Consider the following 27751-nt stretch of genomic DNA (forward strand, 5'->3'; position numbering starts at 1 on the left):
GGACAGTTTTTCCCTTGCCTGCATGTGCAACACAGACTGAGGGCTGATGAGACAAGCTCCCACACCTGTAGGAAGCAGAGAATTTAGGCTAAAAATTCTGACTGACATTTAACACAGTAATACTTCTCTGGGGGAGGGGAGTTTCCTATAGCTGCATTAATTCAGGCTAAAAATACCCATGCTGACATGCTGTCATGCAAGAATCTCTTTGATTCCAAGAGTTTATTCAGAGCCTTCGTGTTACTTTGAACTTTTTTGTTGTTTAATATGATCATCGCTCCATTTGTCATCATATGACAAGAGCAGACAATTACACAAGCTGAAGATATGTCTGCCAGTCATAGCATGCCATCCTGCTGCTGTCAAGCAAAGAGATGTGCCTCTACACACCTCTAGATTGAGTTCATTAAACCAGCCTGCAGGATATCCCTCGGTAATGACACAGATGAAAGACCGAATTAAAATTGCTTAATTCAGATACACAATCTCTAGCATTTTTCCACCTTGCAGTCTAACTGGTTAAGCTGCATGTTTGAATAAGCCGTCCTAGCACAGAAGCGGCTCTAATTCTCCACTTCCATCACTTTTAATTACAACATCTGAAGGACTTTCAGAGTTTGTTTTGTAATTCCCTCAGACTTGAATGTCAGCTAAGCTATTTAAAAGAAAAGCAGACTGGTCAGCCACACATTAGCGTGCCTTCTGTTGACTGAAGCACGGAGAGCAGCTCTCTCCCACCTTAAAATTGCCACAGAAGAGGTGAGCACGGTGGGTATCAAGCAAAAAGCCATGTATCACCTCAGAAAGCATGCATTGGTGTTTTCAGTGCTCACCGTGGCTTTCCCAAGGCAAATTTGTTGCCTCCAGAAGCCTCAGTGCTTCATTAGTGAACACATTACCTCCACGTTCCCCGTTCAAAATCCAAGCAGAGCGTTTCAAAATACTATTTTTAAGTACGTGCTTCTTGGCGTTTTTTTCATTTCCTAATATAAAATACAAAGTTCTTGCCATACAATTGTCTTTTTCTCATACAAGTAGGACAGAAGAAGTAGTATGCTTAAAAACCAAATATCCAGCAATTTTGCATTAACACCGTGAGAAGTCCACAGGGAAGTAGCACCTACCTCAATTAGTAGATTGAGCCATGTTTTCAAACAAAGCCTAATTAAAATAAGCTCTTCTGAATCTCCATCAAGAGCCAATTCACCAGCAAGGGGACAATTGCTTAACACAGCCTCCTATGATGAAATACATTCCCCACACTGGCACAGTAAACATCCGCATTAACACTGACAAGAATATTTCCAAAGCAAATGCATTTACAAGTCTAAATATAAAGCTGGAATCCCAATTTCCAGTACTTCCTCATTAGTGGCTTAACATATCAGACTGTGTGTGTGGGGAATCTTAGTAATAAAAATGTGTGTTATACCCTAAACGCTACTACTGCATTTTTCAGGACAGCTACATGTATCCAAGACTATATGTAACTACTAAAGTGCTTTCTTTACCAATATGATTTGGCATGGTACCAGCAACCCAAAAGGCAACAGGAAACCACAAAGCTGATTTGGCTCAAAATTTGAGTTTTTCTAAAGCCTGGTTATACAACAATGCGTGGAGTTTTTTTTAAAGGAAATTATACTGTAGATAATTTGGTTTCATTTTTTAAATATTCCCATGAAGCAGCTCTAAGCTCAAACCCAATGCTCAGCCAAACTCACAGCATAAGCAAGGATGCTACTGCGGGCAGGGATGCAGCAGCAGCTGCCCTCAAAACAGGCAGTGCATGCAGAGAACCAGCTTGCCCTGTGAGAAGGGGAAAAAAAGAGGCATTCCCTTTCTGCTCCTTCCACCTCCTGGATTTAATAGCTGTTCCTTTTTTTCTGCCACCCAACTTACGGAAGAGCAGAGAGCCACAGCCAAAAAAACAGAGTTGAGGGAGACCTCAGGAGGTGGGCTCACCTGTGCTGCCCCATCCCCTCAGGGAGCACTCGTGGCATCAGGACAGAATTTGGCCTCTTATTATGAGACAGCACAGAGGCCTCACTCCCACTTGACTGTGGGCCACTTCATGCGAGGACAGGGTGGGGGGAACAGCCACAGCACAGGCACAAACCTCATCTCCTGGTGCTCCAGCACCATTCTTCTGCCTGAGAGGATTCCCTGTGTCATGCATAAGCGTGCTTCCACCACTGGAGGATTAGCACAACAAGCCATCCACCACACTGCGTGCACACCAAAAGCAGCAGCTTCCCAGCTCAGCCTCACATGTGCAGCCACCACCAAAGGCTGCTCTTAACTGCACCATGCCCCAAAACACAAATGCCCCAAACAAGCACATGCTCAGACACTTGAATTCCACCAGTGCAAAGCCAAATGACTGCACCGTGACACAGAGCAGGGCCCTACCGTTATAAAATGGACAGAGCTTTTGACAAGGAGGTTTTGATTTTTTTCTTAAACCCAACTTCCTCAAAAGCACTCAAACCATTTCCACCTCTGTCAAGATAAAACTGCAGTTTCATCAGCTGCAGTTTCCAGCCTGCTGTCTTTCTTCCCACAATTTATAGACCGGAGGGACAGACCAAGCACTGATGGCTCAGCTTCTCCACCTTCCGCCTAAGTGCTTGCTGCCACTATACCCCACTCAGCACCCTCAAAGCTGCCCTCCCACACCATTTCCAGCCCTGCAGCAAACAGCAAATAATGAAATAGCAACAGAGACTCCAAGGGAAATAAATGGTAGTGCTTACAGTGACTGTAAATGCAGTGTGGGAGAATGGAGGGCACTGCCTGCAGGTGGGCATTTCTTTCGGCTGCTGCTGCTTTTCTAGCTACAAAGCGCTGGCAAAGGGAGCCCTGCAAGCAACTTGCTCCCTGTAACAGCACAAGAAGAGGAGGTTGGTTGCATTTTGAGCCTGAGCCTACAGATAACAGAAGCCATGAGAGCAGCAACAAGCACAGAGTGGAAGCAAATCCTTCCCTCACGTCTGCTGGGTTACAGCAAATCATGTGCCTTGGTGAAACAGCAATGCTGGAAATGAAGCTGAACTCCCTGCCTTCCCACTTCACCCGGCAGCACTCAAGAGAACTCTCTTCACACACCACGCCTGGAAAAAAATCACTGTTTTAGCGACAGGCCAACAGTTTAGCCAACAAACACAGATACTACCAGTCGTGCATGCAGCTTAAACATCGTTTGCTCCAGCATAGGAATCTGCCTGCATTGTGGCAGAAGAGCTTAAGTGAGAACACAGCTTTGCCGACCTGTAACGACCAGCCAGAATAAATCTCATAGTCTAAAACATATACGACATGTGCCTAAACTATCCTACACTCATGTTGTTCAGCTCGCACCACAGATGCCCAGCACATACCAGCAGCAAGCAGGATTCCACGCAGGCATGCCTTCCTACAAACCAAACTTGTCCCCCCTGGTGACAATATTATTTCAGGAGAGCCAAGGCTGCCTGAACATTTCAGCAGCAGCCTACACCGACACCATTTATCTCATTTCATTTCCAAAATGAAAAAAAGACAGGTCTCCAAAATACAGACAAACCCCCACTAGCCCTTTCTTACATTCAGTTTGCATAACAGATCACTCTACAGCATTAGTGAAATTCCACACTGCAAGCACATTTAATAAAATCACGGTGACAACGGTTTAAACAGCACATTAGTTAAAATTCTTGCAATGCCTGTTATCAGTGGAGTTACATGATGCGGGGAAGGGTGACGTGCCCCGATGAAACCTCACACATGCAGCCAACAGACTGCAACAAAGACTGGAAGCTCACATGAACGCTCCCACAGAAAAAAAAAAACACACAACAACAAACACGACAATTTCAGAGCTGAACCCCCTGCTTCTGCCTTCCCAGGCCAGTCTGGAGTCACGTAAGCAAAAGCCCTACTCCATGTTACATTCCTGGAGCCCCAAGAAAAGGAAAGGAGGATTGGTATAGGAACCGTTCGCTCAGCCCCACCACAGAGGCATGCTTTGCATTCTTAAGCAGCACCCTCTGAAACCAATCATCGTCACTCTCTAATTGGCTGGAAGGAACCTCCTTCAAGCCTTGACAGCCAAAAGAAGTATCCTGACTCCTGGTGACCATAGGAGACTGTTAGCACAACTCCTCCAGTTGAGTGGTTAAGGGGGGGCAGGAGGGGCCGGGGGAGGAAATCTGCATTAAAGCTGTGCCATTATTTAATTGTGACGGCTTAGGATAATCAAAGTACTAGCAAAAAAGATGCACGAGACAGGAGGAGCACTAAATTACTCACAACCGAGGCAGGTACAGTGCAGTAATTCAGACACACACATTTACATGAGTCAGGGCAAACACTGCTAGAAGAGAGGACTAAATTGAAGAGGATTCTTAAACTGTATTACTCCTAAAATATTTTGCTCTAAGGCAAAACACGCACCATGTATTTTAAAGCATTAAGACACTAATTCTGTAAACAATAATGCCTCCAGCATGCACACCGCGCGCTGGAATGGATTCCTCAACTTGGCCTCATCACTTATGCATCTGATGAAACAAACACTGACAGCTTTTTTGCATTTGTAAAGGCCCCACAGCAGCTGTGGTGATCCCACCATAGAGCAATGAATTAAGCCTGAAACCCAGCTGGGTCTGCACAGAAGCCTTTTTTGCACAATACAGCAAGACTATCATTGTTAACCTAGGCATTATTGTAGAATATTCTGCATTACATTAAGATGGAGATAGAGATGCCCTGGAAAATTAGCTCTAATAGGCAATCTATAACATTTAAAAAATATGTATACCACATTGATTGCTAACTGACAATAGATTTCATAGTTCCATTTACACAAAACTAGTGAATCAGGTAATTACAGAACATCGCTGAAGTAGGAAATGAGGCAAAATTAAGAAATAATCCACATGAAAGTTCTAAAACATACAACAAGATTCTATAAAATGAATGTACAAACAGCTAAAATTTAAAATAACTATAAAAATTATCGATCTTGCAATCAGAAGGAATTTGAGACAGACTCAGAGGAAAGGGAAGCATGCATGCTTTCATCTAATACAACTGTTAAGAGTTTCTTCTGGGACTAAAGAAAGCAGTTTAATGCATTAAATAGTAATATTTAGTCAGATATTGATTATATTATTTTTCCACTTTTCAAGTGCACAAATGCGTACAGAAAAAAAGAGTCAGGAATTACTTGGGAAAAGTAATTTAAAAGTACTTAACTGGAAAACAGTTCTCATGGACAGAATACGTTGGTTTAGAACAGAAACTCCATTATTCCATTGCATTTAACATATTTAAGAGAGGCTGAAGAAATCCAAATAAAAGTCTAATAAAGTCTAATTTACAAAATAAACTATTCAGTTCATCTTGATTTAGTTATTAAGAACAATTATTTAAGACTTAACCACAAAAACATGTATTTTTCCAGGAATGCTCCCAGACACGTGAAAAGATCAGCTAAGTTGTGTAAAACACCTAGGAGAATCCAAGGTGCTATCCCACTGACACGAAAACATTTTAAGCCTGTCCTCACAACTTCTCAATGTGAAGAAACCATTTCTCTGGGTACCGCAACAGAAATACGCTTTCTGGTTTCAAGTAGTACATAGGCAGATATTGTGCATGGTTTGTCTTGCCCATGTCTCAGCAGAGAGCACTGATGAAGCAGGAGGAGGAAAACAAAGTCACAAGGAGCAACGTGGAAATAAGCAGCTAACTTGGAGGTAGGAGTATGACTAGCAAGAAATAGCAAGATGAACAATATCTTCCATTTACGGTTTTTGAAACCCATGCATTTCTCCACAATGAAGAACTGATCTAGCCAGAGAAACTTAAGTCTTATTATGAGAAACCAAAATTACAGGCAGAAACAACAAAAAAACCCTAATTCCTATTTTTTTGGTGGCATTGCCTCTGTTCACAGGCCTTTTTCATTTTCAGTAGGAGGAACTGAGGGGAAGGGAAGGGGAAGTAAAGGAGAGAGAGCGGAAGGTAAAAAGGGGGGGGGAAAAGGCAGCGGGGTATTAGAGAGCAAATTAACTTCAGACTCTGTGCCACACTGGGCTAAAATGAAATTAAGATCCAACTGGCAGCTTTTGAATATACGGCCCTCCAAAGAAAAGCTCTCAGCTCCATAACAGTTGAAGGAAATAAATGGACAACTTTGTACTGTTCTGAAAATCTTGTGTAATGAAGTTACAGTTTCATCCTGGAAGACGACCAAAAAGCATAAATCAATGAGCAACCAACCTTGTATCATTTTTATCACAAGAGTAATAGTCATCCAAAGGTAGGTTGTTTATTAAGCCCTAGTAATATTTGTGCTAGTCCTCCACACCAGAAAGTTAAGCTGAAAATAACAAGGAGACTCTCTGTGCCGAGAAAAAAGGTGGGCAAAGATACTTTTCAGAAGTGACAAAAAAGCAGCTCTTCAATGTAGTCCAGGAAGAGCCAGACAAATGAATCTTCTACACAAAGAACAGCAAGATTGCTGACCTTGCCAACACAGAAGAGCTAAGAAAGTTTACTTAAGATAGGCATTAGACAAGCCAGGCACTGGAAAATATCATTACACTTTGCTCCAGAGAACTGTCTCATGCTGCGGCATGAACCAAGTATGAAATACATGAATGCAAGAACAACAACTGAAGTTTTGTTACAGGTAACCCTGAGAGCTGATACTTGCACCTTCGAGAACCTAAAGGTTGTGTCATTGTGGAAATATTCTTCATTCTCTCTAGGGACTTCCTGCATGAACAACCAACCAAACCAATTTGGGAAAAAAAAAAAAAGACAAACAAGGCAAGCCATGCAAATGACAGCAACCTGGGAGACTGAGATTTAAAACCCCATTTCTGACAGTTTTATACTCTCTTATCTATTACAGGATTAGGAGCCCTGATAACCTGTCCACTATAACCAAGATTTCCCTTACTAGATCTTTTCCTGGTTTCTAGGCTGAACAGTAGGTCAGTCAGCCAGTCTTAGAATTGTTCTTACAGTTTTTTGTCTCAAATAATGCCAGCGATTCCATCTTCTTTCCTACACGCTTAAAAATTTATAAGATATTACTTCTTGTTTAAAGAGTTGCCTCAAGAGATCACCTATTATTTTGTTATTTTCCTTAACTAGATGATTTTATGCATGGGCTTAACATTATTAATCCATGTTGAAATTAAACTATGTTTAAACTCCATCATATCAACTGCAGATCTTTGCTTTTATTGCAGAAGGTGATCTAATCACTGAGATAGTGGATTGGAAATTTGGAAACCAGCTGGCACTATCTCAGTGGCATTCTTCCACTGGGTAACGTGTTTTCAAAGCTGAAATATTATATGTTATGTTGCTTCAGCTTTGTAACACATGGGTTCCTGATTAAAATACTGGGTGGGAAAAAAAAAAATACCTGGAAATTTGGAGAGCATGGAACAAAGGAAGAAGTGGTGCAAAAGTATGAAGCCTTTTAAGGAAAAAGGATAACCTTTCAGCCCAGATGTGATTTACTGCTCCATGGGAATAGAATGGTGATAAATCATCTATACAGAGGATAGTTGAGAGCAAATTTCAGAACACCTTCAAAAGCATGCCTGAACAGACACCTTTAAAGTCTTCTTCCAAAGACAACAGCACAGTGTGCTGATGTATATTCTTCCATTGTAAAAGATGAAGCCACACTTCCCTCCTACACTATCATGCCCATTGGCCAAGCTGTAGCTGACCTTCTGAGGGCACGACCACGACACTCTGCTGAGGGAGAACATTAAAGTAAAAGCAGCAAAAAGTACTGCTGAGATGGCTAACAACATGGACAGTGGTAGGACCTAACTGGGAACTCAGGGCAAGCCATCCTCCACACGAGCAGGATTCCAAGCACGGATACATCTCCTGGCCATTTTTCTCACATAATCCTAACCTTGGTTTCACAAACCGTGCCGGAGGGCAGGTTAGCTCTCTGGAGCTGAGCACACTCCCCCTTCCCTGACAAAGTCCCAGATGCGGCTGCAGTCACTACTGGAGCGTGCAGGCGATAAAATGACAATGCGCCAAAGCACCTCTGAAAAGAGCTTGTGTGAACCAGATGGATTCTGCAGAGCTGAGACCCAGGTAATCCCCCAGTCAGCACCACACATCTACTCGTCACTACACACAGTGAACAGGGACACAAAAAGGATAGAAAGACAGAAGGAAAGGCATATCCAGAAAAAAAATCTCCCCAAAAGCTAAAAAGCTTCTGATCACTCTGCCAGGGAATCCCTGTGGTCAACTCAAAACTATTCCCAAAGGGAAAGCAGGACACACATGGACAGGTGTGCGTGCAGGAATACTGCTCCTGCTCCCGTTTGGGCCAGGAGGCCGAGCTCAGCACATCTGGGATCAACAGCCATCAGACATGGGGTTATAATGCAATATGGGCTGTCTGCAAGGGGAGAAAACAGACACCTCCCTGGCAGGATCTGAGGAAAATTGGTGGAGGGGAAAAAAAAAATTTAAAAAAGGAGAAAAAAAAAAGAAAAAAAAGAAAAATAGCTTATCCCTTCCCTCTCCTCCATCCAAATTAGTGAACCAGTAATTTCCAGAATGCCCACAGGGAATTAATTTTGTTGCATCCTTGACTGCAAAAGTAACAGACATAAAATGACACCACTAAAGGAAAAGGAATCAACAAGAACATAAGAAAAGATGCTTGTGAGGGGAAAATACGTGATTAACAACATCATAAACACATTTCCTTCCTCTGCATGATACACTACCAGCTTTCATAGAAGCCAGATGAAGCAGTATTATAATGAAATACTAAGTATGATATAAAGAAAGTATGTTATCCAGAAGACTTTGAGAGACCACACTTTTCTTAAGATATTTATGCTGAAAATTGTGTTAATGTTCTGCAAAGCAACAGGGCCCAGGTATCATCTGACCGCCTTTAGTTATTTTGAAAGGTCATACTCAAATGGAGACTGCAAAGCTCCTTGTAATAATGGAAGCTGTGCCCTGTTTTTTATGACTGGTCAGTCATGTCATATAATGCCGCTCTTGACTGAAAAAGCATGAATATTCATGGTTTATAAATAAAAGCCTTTAATGTATGTGAATTATGAAATTAGCTATTCCTGAATGCCATCAGCACAATTCAATCTCCCAAAAGTTCTTAAAAGGCCTGTAAAAAGGGATGAGTAGGGCCATGTTCTACTTTTCCTCCACAGTATTTGCACATTAACAGTTTGCTGAGCCTTGCATAAGTACACAATCGGTATTTTCTATAACCAACACTCCATTCTGCATGAGATACAAGCAGCAACAGTGCAATCCCTCCCCTTCTAAAGTATTTCCTGTGGACCTGCCCCCAAAATGAGCAGCAGGAACCTTTCCGCATCTATCTCCCTTTGGCCTTCAGAAAAAGATAAAAATACTGTGACAATAATTTGTTTTCTTGCAAAGAGATGCCAACAGCTTTGTAAGAGCTAATTTCCTCAGACAGAGATGAGGTGGATAGAGGTCCCCAACTGGAGAAATACACTGAAATGAAAGATAAAAGCATGGGACTAGGAGACAAGAGGGTGGGGGAGGGGAAGCGAACCATAAAAAATGCCAGTGCTATGCACACATGCACAGTATAATGACGATAAGAGTACGGGGAAACAAAAGAGTAGTTATTAGATTTAAATAAAATATTAAGACACTGGAAAAGCAAAAGGAAAAACAAACAGTTTAGAAAAGAAAACAGGCAGGACTACATCTCGTAAAGCCATTAAATCCATTAAATGGCTATCACCCTCTTAGAAAACTAACATTCCTGCCTGCAAATACTTGCGCACACTCTTAGACAGGAATGGCAAAATCTCGAGCCGTGAAAAGCACTTCGCCATGTGCTTAACTCGCAAGCTCCAAGTACTTCAACTGACGTCAGCAAGAGTGTTCATACATTCCAGATAGGCACATGCTCCTTGCTGGGTTGAAAGTGAGGGTGCTGTTCCACGTGCCTTTTAAATCCAAAGACGTCCTTGTGCCACTAAAAAGTCCTTGCAGGCCCTCAACGAAAACAGATGATGAAGTAGAAGAAAGGAGAGCACTGGTATATCAGCTTTTTAAGCCATATAATTTCTGTGATCCTATTTCATACATAGCTCTATAGTTGTACTGATATGGCCAAAGCAGTTTACCACAAAGAAAAGATCAGTAGGGTGACCAGTGTCAGCTCGAATGATGAAAAAAAGGCATGTGACATCACATCCTGATGTTCCTATAATTAAAGGAAACCTTGGGGTTTTTTTGCAGCTTCTTGATTTGACATGGTTTGTCCTTCTCACAGTACTTGGAACCTGGGGCAAAAATACGTCAGCACTTCAGTTCGCTTGCACATTCAACAGACGCGGTTGGTTTTAACAAGAGAAGCTATCTGAACTTAATCTTCAGCAGGACAAGATAAACCAAATAAAGCCATGGGAAATTTCTGCAGGAGTTCCCTTCTGTAAGCAGGTACTTGCTGTAGAAAGGGGAATGCTACCCTGGCTTCACTTCCATGGTGGAGCTCTTGTATCACAGGGTTTAGCAGTGGAACTCAGCTTCCAGTAGCAAGCTATCTTATTTTCTTCTTTTTTTCTTCACTTAAGTTTAAAATTGTTCAAGTCCTGTCTAAGGAAACATAACACATAACAACAGTAATACGTTTTTAATCCTACCATATTTTAGCTCTTTGGAAATCATTATGGCACTGCCACGACCACAGGCACAAACTTCTGCAGCTTCATTTTCATCTGCGTGGCCTAACTTTGTTTCAACCTTACTTAATATTCACTATGTTTCCAGCAGTAGGACAGTACAGCAAAATCCATGCCCGAACAATCCTTAAAACAGACAAAGACAGCTAATTTTGTTTACTAGGAAATAAAACATACATCTTGTCTCCTATTTAGTCATAATTTCACAGCCCATTTAACCTCACGCTATTGCTACCCCTTCCCTTGCCACTTCATTTTGTGTCCCTGCAACACCTTTACCAGAACAAGTACTTTTACAGCTACATCACAAGCTGCGATATTAAACAAATCCAAATTAAAAATCAAGCATATTTTGCCAGCTCAGTTTTAACCTGGAAAGTCCCCAATCTACAGCGGGAACTATCACCTGGCACACATGTTGGCCAGCAGAAGAGAGGATGAACAGGCAGCCAAAGGCAAGCTAAATCACTTCCTTCAGTGCACTGCAAGTTTAAAGTGGTCAGAAAAAGATGGCATTAGGCAGCTTACTGGTCTCCACATTCAAAAACTTCTTACCAAAGGCAAAATGCAAAAGCTACACACAGGACATTTCCACCACAGATAGGAAGAAGGGGACAGCAAAAAAGGACAGGACAGCGTCTCTCAACAGCTGCTTCTTACTTTTTTAGCTTTTATTGGTTCAAGGCACCACAGACAGACTTGAAAAAACAATAAGCTGGCTTCAAAATTATTTGCCATTAGGACAGCCATTGATTCTTCCAAGTTATAATTAATTCACAAGTTACAGTTACTGTAACATGCTGTAACTCCAGCTTATAAGTAACACAAAGCCTCTTGTCTTACAAAGTGATATTACCATGTCCCCTTTACATGTTGAATAACTAGAACAAAAAAATTAACATTGGTAAAAGCTTTTCAAACTTAATGACCTCAGTTGCAGGATGACTATCTCCTAACTATCTTGCTTGAGGTAGTACAGCTTTTAATAAATGATTAGAGGAAATACTGCTCCAACACATTAACTTCTGCTTTATATCCAAAACCAAAAGGGATGTTCCCTGGTCTCAGAAAGCCAATCTGCATGATGGCAATAGATCATGAGAATTTTCATCATTATTACTATGCTTCAGAGGCGGGGAGGGGAAAGTGACTATTAATCAGAAAATCACACCTATGTCATCCTTCTATGTAAAACACATCGAGGCCCGTCACTCAGAAAATCACCCAAAAAGGAACCACGTACAACACCAGCTTAGTTATCAGTCAACTTTACAAACAATAACAGAAAACTTTCTTTTTGCTTGGCTTTGAGTTTTGTAAACTCAAAGTCTGGACCAAGTTTTGTAGGGCTGACACTAAAGCAGAAGCTGTTCTATTTTTTTTCAGCTTGAGTTAAGAAGTTAATTGATCTGGCATACGTGCAGGGTTGGAAATTTGTATTATGGGGTTTTTAGCATGCACGCTGCAGCTGAGAGATTTGGCTTACAGCTTTGATGTACTAAAAAGAACTCTGTGGGACAAACTGCTGAAAATAATATCCATGAAATAAAAAAAGTGAGAAAGAAGGAAACATATTCCTTCTCTAAGTCACTCTTGGTCTGCATAATAGGCACCTTATAAAAAGAAAAAAAACTATAAACATATGGTGGTAGCCTGCAGCAACTTAGAACTCTAAATGCCATTTGTAGACTATGTACTTTTGGGGCATAAAGATTCCCAGATTTAAAATAGCACAGCAAATTACATGCTAAATATAACAACTAATAAAAATAATGATAGGCATCTCAAAGAGTGAGCCACTGGACAGACCCTTGTCCAAGACTTACGGTTCTGTCCTCAAAAAACATCTGTACATCGCAATTCGCTTGACTTGCATGTTTCATCTTCAAATTTCTCTTTGTATTTCTTAAAGACGTAGGCCATTCTCAAACATAGCTAGAAAATTGTTATTCGCGGTTTGAATGGAGGTGTCAGGGCACAGGGGAAACTGAATTCCTGTCACTGAGTAGCCTCAAAGGCTTGCTGACTTGGTTGGACTCCCCAAAATGCAGCATGACTAGCAGGATGCCTAGCGTGAGGCTAAAGTTTACCCAAAGCAGTAGCAGATTTTTAATCCAGAAGAAAATAAAGCACAATCCCCAAAGTCTTTCCCTTAACATACAAATGTGGGAAAGGGCAGAGAATACTGTTCTTGTGGGCAGCGAAGGAAAAGCACAGTGAGTCAAAACGCCAGTACACAACATTGTCCAGAAACATTGGGGAACATCCATCTCTACTCACTCACATAAATCTGTTTTAAAAATAGGCACATAGCTGATTTCCATATGTATGTAGTTGAAAGAGCCAATAATTTCTCAAAATTCATTCCCATCGTTCTTAATTTAAAAGCACGCATTACTTCAACACTAATCTGCAAGCAAAGCTAAAAATGAATTGCTTGTAATATATAGTTATCCTAACTTGGCTCAGACAACACAGTACCAAAGTGCAAAACAAAGATTAGTAGATTAAGTCAGAATGAGCTCCCATGGTTTATTTTTGAACTTTATAAATATCGTTAGCCAGTCATCATAGTGTGCATGTGCCAAAACACGATAATCTCCTGCAACCATCACTCCATCCAAAAGATGTCAGGCCAGCAAGGCAAGCTCAAAGAACCGAAAGCATAACACATGGACATGAATGCCACAAACCCTCCTGGAGCAGGGCAGCAGGCCACAATTTTTAAACTATTATTTGCATTTCTTCTAGCCTTTAGGAAGTAACAACAATATAGTAACAGCCACAGATCCAAAGCCTTTTTTTTGCAGAACAAATCAAGGGAAAAACCTGTCAGAAAAGACTGCAAGAACCCAAGTCAGATAGACCAAGCAGATCACACATGACAGAAGACAGACATTTAGAAAGAATTAAGTCATACCCCTCAAGTGATGCAATTATAAAAACTCTTCTGGGGGCATCATCACATTTTTGCTAAACGGATTTTAGCAGTGTCAAAATGTCTGACTGCAACTGTAGAAATCCTACAGGCAACAAACCAAACCTGACCAGAAACAACTCTTGTTCCACAGGTCTGACCAAGATGCAGAAAGCGTAAGGAGACCTTACTACAGGTTTCTCGCTTTGCTTTCAATGCATTTTTTAAATCACACAATCAAATTTTTATACCTGATTAAAGGAGGCTTTGTTCCCATAGGTAAAAAGACGGGATATGGTTTATGACACTTCAGTCCAGGATGAGACATTTGTTGCAGAAATGCTGAAGCAGTTTCGGGTGCTGTCCTACATGAACCTGTGGAACAATGATTCCCACCTGAGCTTTTTTTCCCTTGCTTCAGTGCTCAGCCAAGCTGGTCACTCCGAACAGCTTCCTGCAGCAGCATAAATTAAGCCGATAAATTCTGAACGGGAGCAGATGGGGTACACTCACACCACCCGTCTGCTCGCAGTGCCAGGAGCCGTCATCTCTAGCTGAGAGCCTGGAGACATGGTGCGACACGAGGAGATGCTCTCAGCAACCCCTCGGCTTTGCCACCGATGGTGGCCACACTTTCGGGGCAAGTTGAAGAGCAGCACATTACAGCTTTGGACCCTTAATCTGCATAAGGAAGTGACAGACAAACAGCACGTGTGGAGGGGAAGAGGGCTAGCGAATTTTTAAACAAGCCCTCGCTGCTATAATTAAAGGGTTTATTCCTTTCCCACAACTCACCACTGGAAATACCAGGCCACTGCCAGATTACTGCAGGAACAACATCAGAACAGGATGTCATTACACGAGGGAAAGTGTGAAACCCGAGCGAGTGAAACAGCAAATGGCTTTAAACCTTTTTACCTGCTGATTCATTGAGAAAACGTTTTTGTGACCAACTGAAATAAACTCACGCCTACAAATGAAAACCAAGAGTTCCCAAATAAAACCTGCCCATTAAAAACCAAGAAGGATCACATCCAATATTCCCAGTAGTAATGAGCCAGCAAAACAACCCATCAAAGATCTAAGAGAACACCAAATACATTTTGGCAAGCATATTATTTCCTGTATCTGAATTGCTGCACCAAGTACTCCTCACACACTAGACCTGAATTTTACAAGCGATTTGCAGCTTTTAAGTTTCCTGGTGGCTTCCTACCACTTAAAAATGCTTTAAATAAAAAATGGTAGTAAATATAAAAAGTATATGCATACCATACCCCATCATTTACTTGGACATTAAACTCCCAGGCATGTTTTACCCTTTTCTCTGAAGTCATAAGAGGTTAAGGGGCTCTGTATTGAAGGTGAAGAGCTAGATCATAAAAAGTGTCAACTGAAGTTCTGGCCCATCGCATAGAGACATTTAGGGCCATGAGCATCAGGAAACATTTAAGGGAAGTTCAGGTTTGGCAACACTGAAGTTTGCATTATTAGACTTGAAAGTTAATGTCTCGTTAATCTTACACAGAGGCAGTCAAATCCATCAGCACTATTGTTTTCAGACTGTCTGCCCACTAAGGCAAACAATGCATCATTTACACTTGGTTTACATTTATAGTTGGGAAGAAAGCCATGCAAAGGACTAGGGGGAAAAAACAATGTTTTAAATGCAAATTTGGATCTCGCAGCAATGCATGTATTCCTCTGCAAATTCCACATCTGCTAAATCACACAAAAGCTGGGTGCTTATAATAATAATAATAAAAAAAAAAGTGTCTCTGGTTTTCCTTTCACTACTTTAAAATTACCTTTAAGACTCCCTTTCACTTGAGTGCTGCAAACTGGAAACTTTAGAAATGAAAGCAGCTGGTGTTTCCCCTCCCTCCTGAAATTCAAGTTGATTGAATTCAGTCCTTATACAATATAAGTGGCCAAAACCAACCCTCAAAAACACTTCCCTGCTCCTCAAGAACCTTCAGTTATGTTCAAACCAGGAAATATCTGTAATGTGTATAAACAAAATATAAATTTGAAACCTGGAGTCTCTCTAGCTTCAGGCTCTGAGATTTAAAAATTGACCTACTTTACGTAATACTCCCACAGCTGAGTCATCACACTATCAACTGGTCTCTATCAGCTGTAGGGTATGATCATCACTCAAAATAAACCCCTAAGTATCCATACTGAAATGCATATTTTATTTTTATTTTATTATTATTATGTTAAAAATATACTGTGAATCTAACAGTCCAGACCATATGGGGGAGGGGAAAAAAATATTGAAGTTGAAACCACATAAAGTAATCCCTGTATAGCAGATGCCGTGCATCGTAGCAAGAGCCTGTGAACTACAGGACAGAGTACTGGACAAGGCTGCAGAAATACAGATTAGTTCCATCTCTGCACTGTTACAGTATGTAGCTTGAGGCAAGTAATTTAGACTTCTTTCTGTTTCATCAAATAATATAATGGAGGGAATGCTACTGCCTTACAGAATCAGCTGACGTTTATACCACATTTTAGCATATGCATAACATTAGCTGTTATTTTACATCTACAGAAAAGAAAAAGATAATATATTTTTAATACCGGCTTGGTAGGCCTCATAAGAGAAGGTGAAAGTGCTTAATGAACACTAGAAACTCTTCACAGAGGCCTTGATTTCTCACACTTCACTCTGGGCAGCATCTTACACAGACTTGCAGCTCACAGTCCATCAGAGCAAGTTGGAGTCTCAGGGCAAAGCATTTGTTGAAAACAAAAAGTAATATTTTTTTTAAAAGGCTTTTAATTAGTAGTTTCTAGTTAGGCACCATCCTCTAACTACTTAACAACATAATGTTGTAGTCTCAACAGATCAGAAGGTTAAAAGGAACCCAAACTTGGATCTGAAGTGCAGCTAGCATCCTTACACCATTAGCTGAAATTACACACATGAGCATGAGGGGAGGTGGGGGGGGGGAAGAGTTGAGCTATGAGTCCATCTATGCTGCTGGAATTTTTACTGCAAGTCTGAAAAAGACGCAGCACAAGGAAGCTCCAGAAGGTTATTTGAAATAAGACACAATGTACACTGAATACTACCTCTGCAGCCATCAGTGTATTTAGATTATTTCTTGTAGGAAGTGCTCAAACTTAAAGGACGCTGTCAATCATGGGGCTGGGAAATGAGGGAACTCCTGCATAACACAAAGCAGGGCAAGGGGGGTCAGGCTGAAGCTCCAGGGTGCCCAGGGCCAGGCCCCTGTACGTGAACATCCCTTACACAGGAGGTGTTGGTGCTGCGTGGTCACCATCCCCCCAAAAAACTCCCTGAGCCTGCTTGAAGCATGCCCAAGTAGAGAGTATTGTTTCAAAGGCTGCAGCACTCACAGGAGCTCTTCCTCAGATGCCTGCAACATGCTAATCCTGGACAGGCTGTGTCGGCCGTCTGTCTGAGGGGCTTACCAGGCCGTCCGTAGGTGAAGCGTGTCACCTCATGGCAGACTACAGCACTTTTACCTCTGCAAGGGCAAGGAAACAAATCACATGAGGCGACAGTAGTGACATTACTCCTTAATTATATTTTGCCATCTGCTACGGTGTCAGAACTGTGCAGGTATTTAAAGACAGTAATCCAGGTCTGATACTCCGAGAACTAAACCAGCAAGAACAGAGGACTTGCTATTTGGCATCACAAAAGCAGACAGAAAAATGCACCTGTGAAATTACACTTAAGACTTCAAAGCTTTTAATTTAAGAACCTTTAATTCCAAGCGCATACTGAATACAGTCTGGCTTCTCGGCTGATGCTTTACAAAGCTGTCAGTTTTCTGAGGCTTGAGCCAAAAGGCAATATTTGATATGTAAAGATGTTTGAGAAGGAGGAGGGTAAAGTGAGAAGAAAGATTTGAATGAGTCAGCCATAGCTCTTTTAAAAATGAAGTGATAGCATTTTCAAAGCACAGAAAAAGAGATACATACACAGATTTCCTCATTCCTGGGTTATCAGTTGCAAAAAAGATAACACTCTCAAAAGTTTAAGAGAACTTTTAATTATGACCACAATGGTAGCCTGCACCACACAGGCTTTACCCCATTGTTCTCGCCACCTTTTTGTTTCCAGAATTCACTTCACCATTGCCGAAAAGCAGCAGCAGCCGCAGCCTAAAAATGCTCTGCTCCCGATACAACCCGCAGCGATGTGAGGAGCAGGGTCACTGAAGCAGAGCTCCGTGCCTGTGCAGGAGGGGTGCACTCGGCCTGACCCTCGCTCCTTACGGCGCGGACATCACCCCAGGGGCTGGGAGCACCAGGGCCCCGCGGCCCGGGCAGCAGGGCCCGACACTGAGGGGGGGCAATTGTTCCGCTGTGGCGGGGCAGCGGGGCAGGGAGGCCAGCGGCCGACCCGCCGCGCCACGGCCCGAGGAGGTGAGGCCTGTCTCAGCCAGCCTTCCGCGCCGCCCCTCTTGGGCCACCTGCGGCGGTGCCCGGGCCGGAGACCTGCGCCAGGGCCGCGAGGTGTCACCCGCGGGGCCCAGCCTGACAGGACGAGGGGGAGTTAAAACACCCCCCTGCACGGGACGAGCAGCCGCCGTGGAGGCTGGGACTCGGTCACGGCCCCGAACCGGGGGTGGGTGATCACACCTGCAGCCGCACAGGCGGACAACAAAAGGCCCGGCTGGCACCGGCGAGGAGGAGGAGGCAGCGCCGGGCGCCGCGGCCCGGCGTGCTCTGCCGCAGCGCCCGGAGGTCGTGAACAGGAGGAAACGTGCCACGCGTGTCACCACGCTGCGTCCCCACGCCGCCGCCCCCGCGGGAAGACGTGACCGGCTCCCCCTCCTCTACGCTAGGCGGGGGTTGACCAGCCTCCCACCCCAAAACCGGCAGGGCCGGGCGGACGGCCCCGCACCTGCTCACCTGGCCCAGGGCCGTGCAGGGCCGCCCCCTCCCCCGCAGCGCCGCCGAACCGCTGCCCCGGGGCCTCCCCCCGCCCCGCCTCGCTCTGACGTCACGCCAGGGACGAGGGGGGGCGCGAGGCGTGCGGGGGGGGGGGACGGGACCGAGGCGACGAAGATTCCACGGCGCGCAGGCCCTTCCCTTTGTGACGTCACGGGAGCAGGGCGAACCTGGCCGGGCGGCGGCGTGGCCGGCGGCCCGCGGGCTCCCGTCACAGCCCCGGCAACCTGTTGCTGCCGCCAGCGCGCCCCGCCGCCGCCTGCGCCCCCGCCCCCTGCCAAAAATAAAAACGGGAGGGGGGGAAGGGGTGGAGGGTATTAAAAAAAAAAGGCGCCGCCGCGAAGTTGCAACCGGGGAGCACCACGGCACATCCTCCGCCCCCGCCACGCTCCCCCGTGCCTCCTAGCTTCCCCCGGGGCGCTGGGCCGGCGGCAGCCGCGCTCACCCCCTGCCCGGCGGTGCGGGAGCGCCGCCGCATTGTTCACCCCCGCCAGCCTGGGGCAGCCGCGGGACCAGCGGTTTGGGGCGATCTCTCCCTCCCCCCCAACTTCCCCCCCTTAATTATTAACACCGCGGTTTCCTCCCCCCCGCCCCGCTTTTGTCTGCCTGCCTGGGAAACGTGGACGCCTCGCGTGTTTCGCCAGACTTTCCACCCGCCGTTCCCGTTTCGATCCAATACTTTAAACTCGCCGGCCCCGGGCTCCCAGCTCCTCTGCAATGCGGATGTATTTTAATTCGGAAATTTCATGGCGGGGGGGAAGAGGGGGGCCTTAGCTCCGAAATACCGCGCAGCCCCCCCCTACCCCCTGCCCCGAGCTGCCTTTCAGCGGGGCGGGCAATCGATACCGGCAGTCAGCTGGAGTCAACTGCAGTTTTTACCGAATCTATAGAATAGCGAGGGAAAGTGTCCCGAAGGTCACCCTCCCTGCCAAGAAACACTCTCCGCTGAAAAAAAAAAAAAATCGGCACGAACGACAGGCGCGACATAAACTACAACTTTCAAAGCCTCACCTCAAACCCACCCAAAGCAAGGATTTATATCCCCCACCCAATGAAGAATTTTTTTTTTTTTAATGTGCAGATAAAAATGCTATTTCGCTCTGCTGCGTATTTGGCTAATCCCCTCAATTTTTCCAAACGTAAAGAAAAACTCCCCTATGCCAATCAAAACGTAACTGGAGCACGAACAAAAATCCAACTATCCATCCACATTTATATGTTTAAAGGATTAGACAATTACAAGGGATTGGTTAAGCGGCTGAATAAAGAGAGGCAGACATACAGCCCGAGCTTCATTGGGTTAGCCCAAATTTTCGAGCCATGATAATGAATTATTCTCAAACTGAACCGAGCCATTTTTACCCGTTAAAAGTCAACCCCCAGGAACGCGTTCCCCCGTATCGCTGGCTGGGTTTCTATCGCAAGGCAGGGAAGCAAAGGATCAGAGAGGGGAGCTGGGATGTGGTAGTGCGAGAAACGAGCTCGCCATAACCAGACACTCGGTTTCAACTTAAAGGGCTTTCAACAACCACCGCCGCCGCTTCACCAGACGGGAATACACACACGCAGATCGTTTAAAAAAAAAACAAAAAACAACACCAACCACATCTTCTCGCATGCAAAAGCGCAATATTAATAAAACCGCTTGAAAATGCAGTTTAGTGACATTACCGTGGCAGCCCCCCGAGCTCCCCGCCTTTCATCTAAAACTAGATTATGATTGTGTCATTTGAGGTCAATACATTTATTCACTGGAGGAATCGCTACACAAATCTGGTTTTATAACCAAACTGGATAGAAGGTTCCCCCGTTAAAAGGGGCCTCTGGAACTCCCCCACCACACCACAGAAAAATAAAATTCAGTATCACATTTGTTTCGAAAGCCTTATAGCTGCAGGATTAGCTATAAACTTGACATTCACTGCCATTTCCTAAAACTGGGAGTCAAACGATATATGTTATGACCACTTACGTATTTCTTTTGAATTATATTCCTCTTGGGTCTTTCTTTGCTCATTCTGGTATCCAAATTCTGATTGCAAAAGGGGACAATTGCTTCATGAATTAAAGCCGCGACAATTTAAAAAAAAAAAAAAAAAAGAAAATACTGAAAAAATCCTTGGGGGAGGGGGTTGTTTGTAGTGGTTATCTTGTAATCCGACTTTCTTTCCTCACAATGTGATTCTCCTAGCAATAAATCCGAGAAATGGGGGACGAAAAAAAAAAAAAGACGAATGCGAAGGAAACAACAACAAAAATATCACTTTAGCAAAAACATTATAATGGAAAAAATCCCCTTAAACACAAAAAACGACGCCCTTGATATCCCCTTTTCTCTTTCTCAAGCCACCTAAGCGATCTGCAGGTCCTTAGCGTCAGAGCTGTAGTTACATCTTGGAGAAGGAAAAAGGGGCCGAAAGCAGAAGATAAATAATCAAGACGCTGGAAGTCACGTTTGTGCCGCTGCAGCAGGGAAAGCGGCAGAGACTACTCCGGCAGCGGCGGCGGCTCCGGCGGCAGCAGCGGCGGCGGCAGCGAGGGCTGCACGCACCGTGTGTGTCTCCGCTCCTCCGGCTCCCCCCTCTAACCAATGAGAACAGCTCTCCGGCAGCAACTTTAAATGGACCTGGCTCCTTTTTTTTTTTTTTTTTTTTAATATATATGTCTGCGTGCGTGTGTGCGCGCGTGTCTGTATATATATATACACACGCGGGCACACGCACGCACACACATACATACATACACCGCTTAGGGCCTGGCTTGAACTCCCAACCGGGACAGCAGCCGCAACGCCCGGCCCCCCTTGCTGCGTTCAACGCATGCAACAGGCCTCCCTGAACACTTCATGCGGGTCAAGCGTCACACGCTTCCCTTTGCCAGCCCCCACCTCTCCTCCCCCTTCTTTTTTTTTGGCATTTCAGTGTGGCCACCCTGCAGCCGACGTCGCCGCTCTCTGCGCCACAACCTGAGTGGGGAGTTTGGCGACGGTCCCTCACCGCGCAGCACGCTCGGCCGCCCTGCCCCCCTCCCCGCCCCGCGGCAGCCTCTCTCCTCCCGTCTGCCCAGGACTCTCCTTGCGCTCCCTCCCTGTGCCCGCCGCGCCTTCCCCCGGCGCGGGCGTGCACCGGGGCCCGCCGCGCTCGCAGCACCTGGCCTCGCCGGCGGGGCTCCGCGGAGGGCCCGAGAATTGTCCTTGTTCGTGGGAAAAGTTGTAGTTCCCTTGCCACAAAATGGCGACAGCGGGGAACTACAACTCCCGGCGCACCGCGCGCGCCCAGCGCCGATTGGCTACTGCCCGAGGCCCCCCCCTGCCTTGGCGGCGCTAGTCCTTTCCTTACTCCCCCCGCATCCGCGTTGGTTTCCCCCTCCTTGTCTCCCCCCCAGTTCCGGGGCTCTTGGTGGTAGGGGCGGGGGGGCTGTGTGAGGGGCGGGTGGGTCTTGCTGGGTACCGGTGCGGAGGTGGCGGCGACGAGGCGGTCGCCGCTGCCGCCCGGGGGAGGGAACGGCACGACACGGCAGGCAGGGCGGGCGGAGGAGGAGGGAGAGGGGGAAGTTTATTGGGAACCGCTGACAGGGAGCGGGGAGGCAGGCAGGCGCCGCGGGAGGCTGCTGGGAGAGCGCGGGGATTAATGTGTCTGGGTTGGGCTGGAGAAGCGGGCGGCAGGAAAACTTCGCCCCTGTGAGCTGCGCCGCCGAGGCTGGGCCGGTCCGCGGGGCCGCCCGCTCTGCCCGGTGTCAGCTCAGGACAGGCTGCCGGGCTGCGCTGTGCGGGGCCCGCTCGGTGTGTCTCAGAGGTATCCTGAGGTCGCGCCTCCGCCCCCATCCGAAAAGCCGCTGCCGCCGCGCCGGGGCTGCCCCGCGGGGCCGGGCCGGTGGTCCGGCGCGCCGGAGAATAAGCTTTTTGTGTGGACTTGGGCTTTTAAATCCCGGGCTGTGCCGGAGCGGGGGCGCGCCGCGGGGAGCGGAGTCCCGGGGCTGGGGCAGCGCCGTCCTGCTGCACCCCCGCCGGCCGCCCCTCTGAACCGGCAGGGACTGTGGGGGGTCAATGCAAAATCCTGAAGTTCAAATACTTTTTTTTATTAAGTAAAAAGAAAAAAAAAAGGGGGAAACTGTGTGCGAAGTGGAAGGTGCATCTTCAGAGAAAACATAACAGTTCAATTGTGGAGAAGATTATTCTGGGAGTTAATGAAAAACACCGGAATGACAACGCAGTCATTGGTCCCAGCCAGCACACGATAAAAAGGATCTAAAGCTACTGGAGAGTGTCCAGAGGAGGGACACGAAGTTGGTGAAAGGTCTGGAGAAGGAGCCATATGAGGAGCAGCTAAAGTCACTGGATTTGCTCAGCCTGGAGGAGACTGAGGGGAGACCTCATGGGGCTACAGCTTCCTCACAAGGGGAGGAGGAGGGACAGGTGCTGGTCTCTTCTCTCTGGTGACCAGTGACAGAACCCGAGGGAATGTCAGGAAGATGTGCCAGGGGAGGTTTAGGTTGGACATGAGGAAAAGGTTTTTTCCCCAGAGGGTGGTGGAGCACTGGAACAGGCTCCCCAGGGAGGTGTCACGGCCCCAAGCCTGACAGTGTTCAAGAAGAGACTGGACAACGCCCTCAGACACATGGTGTGAACTGTGGGGTTGTCCTGTGCAGGGACAGGAGTTGGACTTGATGATCCTTGTGGATCCCTTCCAACTCAGGACATTCTATGATTCTATGAGGTGACCTACCTCTGTGATAATGCACACTTCTATATAACACTTTAGGGACTTTACCCTGTCTTCCAGATGCAGTTTCTATGTTCGCAACTCTTCTGGAGAACGTTACCTCTGCTCTGTAGGTGAGAAAGCTTTTGTGTAAGGATGTTGAGTGGCTGTACTCAAAGTGAGGAGAGCAGAAGACTCAGGACTCCCCAGAACCTCGTTTACTGGTTCCTAGTCTTAACCATGAGGCCATCCTCACTTACATAGATAAGTGAGCATAGTGTTCTCTGTTTACCTTAGAAATAGCATGCAAATTGTATTTAAGACACTAAATTGAAAAAATTAAGTTATAATTTCTTAATTCTCCCTTCACTTCTTCGTGTTTACTACTGATGTTTTTAGTGCTTGTTTTCCCTAGTCTAAATAAAAAACAGTGATCTGTGCTTGGCCTTGGACATTAAAATTTTATGGTGATACTACTTGTGATCAAGTTAATCTTTTGAAGCCTTTTCTTTAGGCCTCTTGTAGGAAAAATACGCATTATTTCTAAGTGTAAGTCTGAAGAGGGGTTTTTGTTCCTTTAAATTGGAAATACGCACATTTCTTGTAGGACTGTTTTAACTTGCTACCCTCATTTTTTCTTAAGGTGTTTATGTACCTTGAAGGTCTAGGACATAACTTGGAAGAAAATACTTGTCTCAGGTTTTCTTCCGTTAATAATGCTGAGTCTGTGACTCTCTCTCCAGGAGACATTTTGGAAAACCAGAAAAGACAAAGATAGTCATTCATGTACTTCTAAGTCAACAATTGAGCAAAAGGTTCTTGTAGGATACATACCTGGCTTTTCTCAAATAACAGAAGGTAGCAAAACCGACTATCCCCCACACACACTTTGGATATTACTTCCTGAGTGTTCTTAAGTCTCAGTGTTGCGATGTTTGCCACTGGCTTTTGTGCCATGTGTTGAACAAGAGCTTACTGTCAGTGTAAACTAATGAATTTTCTTCTCAAGGCTGGGTGGCAGAAACCTTTTCCATGGATCCGTGGCTCTATTTACATTTGTGTTCTGTTATACAGAGCATCGTATTATGTACATCATAAGTATCGTGTAACTGCGGTGGATCCTGCCTTTCAGTTTCAGCTTGTGTGCGTTTTGTGGACTGACCTTTTAAATACTGAAGCTAAACTGGTTTACAAAATTAATTAAATGCTGATACAATAGCAGTTAGTATAACAGGTTAACCGCTACTGGTGTCAGTGTTTGCCATGGCATTTGATCACATTTTTTTTCACATTTGAGAATGAGTTTCATCCTGGACTCTTTCAACTATATTGTGCCTTGAAAATGTTTGAGAAGTGACTAGTGTTGACATGGTAGAGTTTCCTTGCTTGAGTCTCATCTATTTTTTCGTTGTATGTAGTACTTTTACAAGGAACTGTATAGATTTATATAGGAGCCCCCAAACTGGATTTATGTGTTTTACAGTTAGTTTTTTATCACTGTCCAGAGTCCACCTTCCTAAGAACTCACAAAGGCCAGTACAGGCTCAGTGGTCTGACATATGATACTACTGTTCAAAAAGCTTTGATGGTGTTTTTTTTGGGTTTTTTTTTTGATTGGTTGATTTTGTTTGCTTGGGTTTGTTTTGTTTTGTTGTTGTTGTTGTTGTTGTGTTTGGTTTGGGGGTTGATTATATTGTAGTTTTTTGGAATAACACATTTTATGCATTGCACATTTGGACTTGTGCATACCTAATATCCTAGGTGCACTTATCTCTGAGCAAGAACTGAAATATGATCACTTTCTAGTACATAAGATAATCTAGTACACAATTCCAGTGAAAAGTGAGAGGATGCTTCGTTAAGAAGGAACTTGGGTGATACGTCTCCAGCTACTAGAGGTTTGATAATACTTACCTACTTCACATCTCCATGCAGATAAAATCTCTTTGTGGTTATAGGAAAAGAACATTCATCGGAACTGACTTATGTATGACTGCACTTCTTTTTAATCAGGGACTACCGCTTTTGACACTTTCAAACTTGGAAGGCAGATGCACGTGCAAAATGGTTTGTGATGTCCTCAGAGTTATGGGGCAAGATTTTCAGTAAGCTAGTGGGGAAGGTCCTGCTATGGTTGCTAGTCAAAACAAATAAATAAAAAAGAATATATAGTTCATAAGGAACATGAGGATCTACTATAAGCCAAAGCACAACCATTTCTTTTTGGTCAAACAGATGAAACAATAGGCACAAGCGGTACAGGGAAGGCAGAAAGAACATGGGGTGAATTTGTGAGCCATAATTCACCAGTCGGCAAACAAAGGGCATGATGCCAGACAAGTTCAGCCATAAAGGAGCCTTGTCTTGGGGGCAGGCTGTGGTTGTTTGTGGACAGATGGCTGCTTACCAGTTCATAAAAATAACTTCTGGATACCTTTTCCTCAATCATGGTGTATTTACCTGAATTATACCTGCCTCAAAAAAAGACAAGATTAAGTTCTGTAGTGTCCAACAGGTTTTCTGCATCTGAAAAGGATGCAAGTTTGAATCCTGAGATCTAATCACTTGTGTGGATAAAAGCAAAATGTTGTGTACACTGAAACGGACGAGGGTGGGAGAGGGTTGGTAGCTTTGCACTGCAGGACACAGAACTTGCTTCTAGCCCTAGAATCAGGCTGGCAAGCTGTGAAGATGCAGTAATGCATGGGGAATTCACATTTTTTGAGGTCTGAGTGGCTATATCAAGCTGAGAAGCTTGATAAGGTAGGTAAAGAGACTATAAAAGTAACCCCCCAGGTTTTTAAAATCTGGACATGTTCCTACAGAGCAGCTTTTTGTGCCACAAATGTCGACACCATTTATGTACAGTGCATTTTGTTTCGTGTTTGAGAAGACAGAACTTTACCACAAGCTGACTGACTCTCGTAGCAGGTTGGAAGGAAGTGGAGACCATTGGAGAGGGGCCTCTGCCGTATAGGTACTTTGCCACTGACTTGAGTTGATGTCTAGACCTAGCATTCTGGTTTCCACATGCCCTAATCTGAGTTCTTCTCCTATTCCTGTCACATTTTACATCCTGTCTTTCCTGTATTCATATTCTGCCTTGTTGTTTGGTGTTGGTCTTAAAAATGCCCTGGAACGTTACTGTAATATTGGAGTAGAATATTAAATATAGAATAAAAATACATATCTAAGAGAAAAACGGCTATTGCTGTGAATGAAACCCGTGCAGAAGAGGGAAGTAGAACTTCCTTTTACTTGTTGCCTTGGGGAAATAGAGGTATGAGTAGCCAGTTGCTGGCAGTCAGCTTGGCCACATCTCCACAACTTTTTTTACTTGTTAAATATGTCCGTAAATGTACACATAAAATGTGAACACAATGACCGTGCAACATAGTAAACTGGTTTACATGCAAGGTGGTGTCTGAGCATCTGGGCCTCAGAGTTTCCCAAGAGGCAGCTGCCATCATGCAGTTCAGCTCTACATGTGTAGTGGATTCTGTATCATGTGCACGAAGAGGCTGGATTTGTGCAACATAGATCTATACCTGCAATTTAAAGTCTTCTGGGCAACTGAGACATGGTGCCTCACATCTCCAGGATCCTGGAGGCAGCCTTACGTACGTGTGCAGACAGACTCCACACAGATGGTCAGAGTGGAAGGATATTAAAGGGGATAAGTTAAGCGCTCCAAAGTTACAAAATTCCAGAATTAGGAAATGCTTATGCAATCTTAATTCTATCCATACATCTACATGTTCCTTTGTAATAATCTAAAAATAGATTGCATACCTTTCCCCCATCGCTCCATAGGATGATTGGTTTTTATTCAGCATATTAAACGAGTCTGCTCTGGGGATGAATTAGAGTGCATGCTGAAGGAGAGTGTTGTCTGTTGAACTCTTACCCTCCTGTGTTCCTATGAATGCAAAAAGGGAAGACATAATCTCATTGTTAAGGCAGCTGAATGTTGCTTTGGAGAAGCTGATTCTCTGCCAAGGAGTGCGGTGCTGGGTAAGCCATTTACATCAATCTTTTAATAGTGGCCAGGTCAGCACTACTAATTTGTACATAAATAGCTACAGTTGTCAGGTGGGTGATGAGTTGTGACTTGTGACCATCATAGCTCTTTGATCCAAATCTCCTAGTGTGCAGGGTACTTTGTCCCCCCACTTGAAAATGTAGAAGAGGAGATGGGGAAATAAATATGTCTGTGGTTGCTAAAGTGTTCCTGTTGTAGCTCTTGCATTGTGTTCCTCATTTTATGGGTTCTGTTAGGACTACACATGTGCATCTGCACCAAAGGCTGCTGGAAGCTGGATCCGTTGAATGCTCGAAGAATGTGCAATAATTATTACTGGCAAGGATCGTGGTGTAGGTACTTTGAGAATCTTCAGATCTTAATTTCCGATTGGCTTAGTTTACAATCTGTAAAATGGGGCTCCAGCTCACAGAAC

General features: G+C 44.8%; 1 protein-coding gene across 2 annotated transcripts in view; it reads right to left on the reverse strand.

The window, feature by feature from the left end:
- JARID2 (jumonji and AT-rich interaction domain containing 2) overlaps positions 1-21604 on the reverse strand; it is a 228380-nt gene extending 206776 nt beyond the window's left edge. Inside the window, exon 1 of one of the 2 annotated variants that reach the window (XM_082046119.1) lies at positions 20567-21594. In XM_082046119.1, the coding sequence (XP_081902245.1) occupies positions 20567-20611 (45 nt within the window). In that variant the 5' untranslated portion in view covers positions 20612-21594. Of the gene's footprint in view, positions 1-20566 lie in introns of both variants that reach the window. The other variant, XM_082046120.1, reaches the window with a different exon arrangement.
- Positions 21605-27751: the final 6147 nt, after the last annotated feature.

Source organism: Streptopelia decaocto, assembly GCF_964273445.1.
Source record: "Streptopelia decaocto genome assembly, chromosome: 2".
Classification (NCBI taxonomy): domain Eukaryota; kingdom Metazoa; phylum Chordata; class Aves; order Columbiformes; family Columbidae; genus Streptopelia; species Streptopelia decaocto.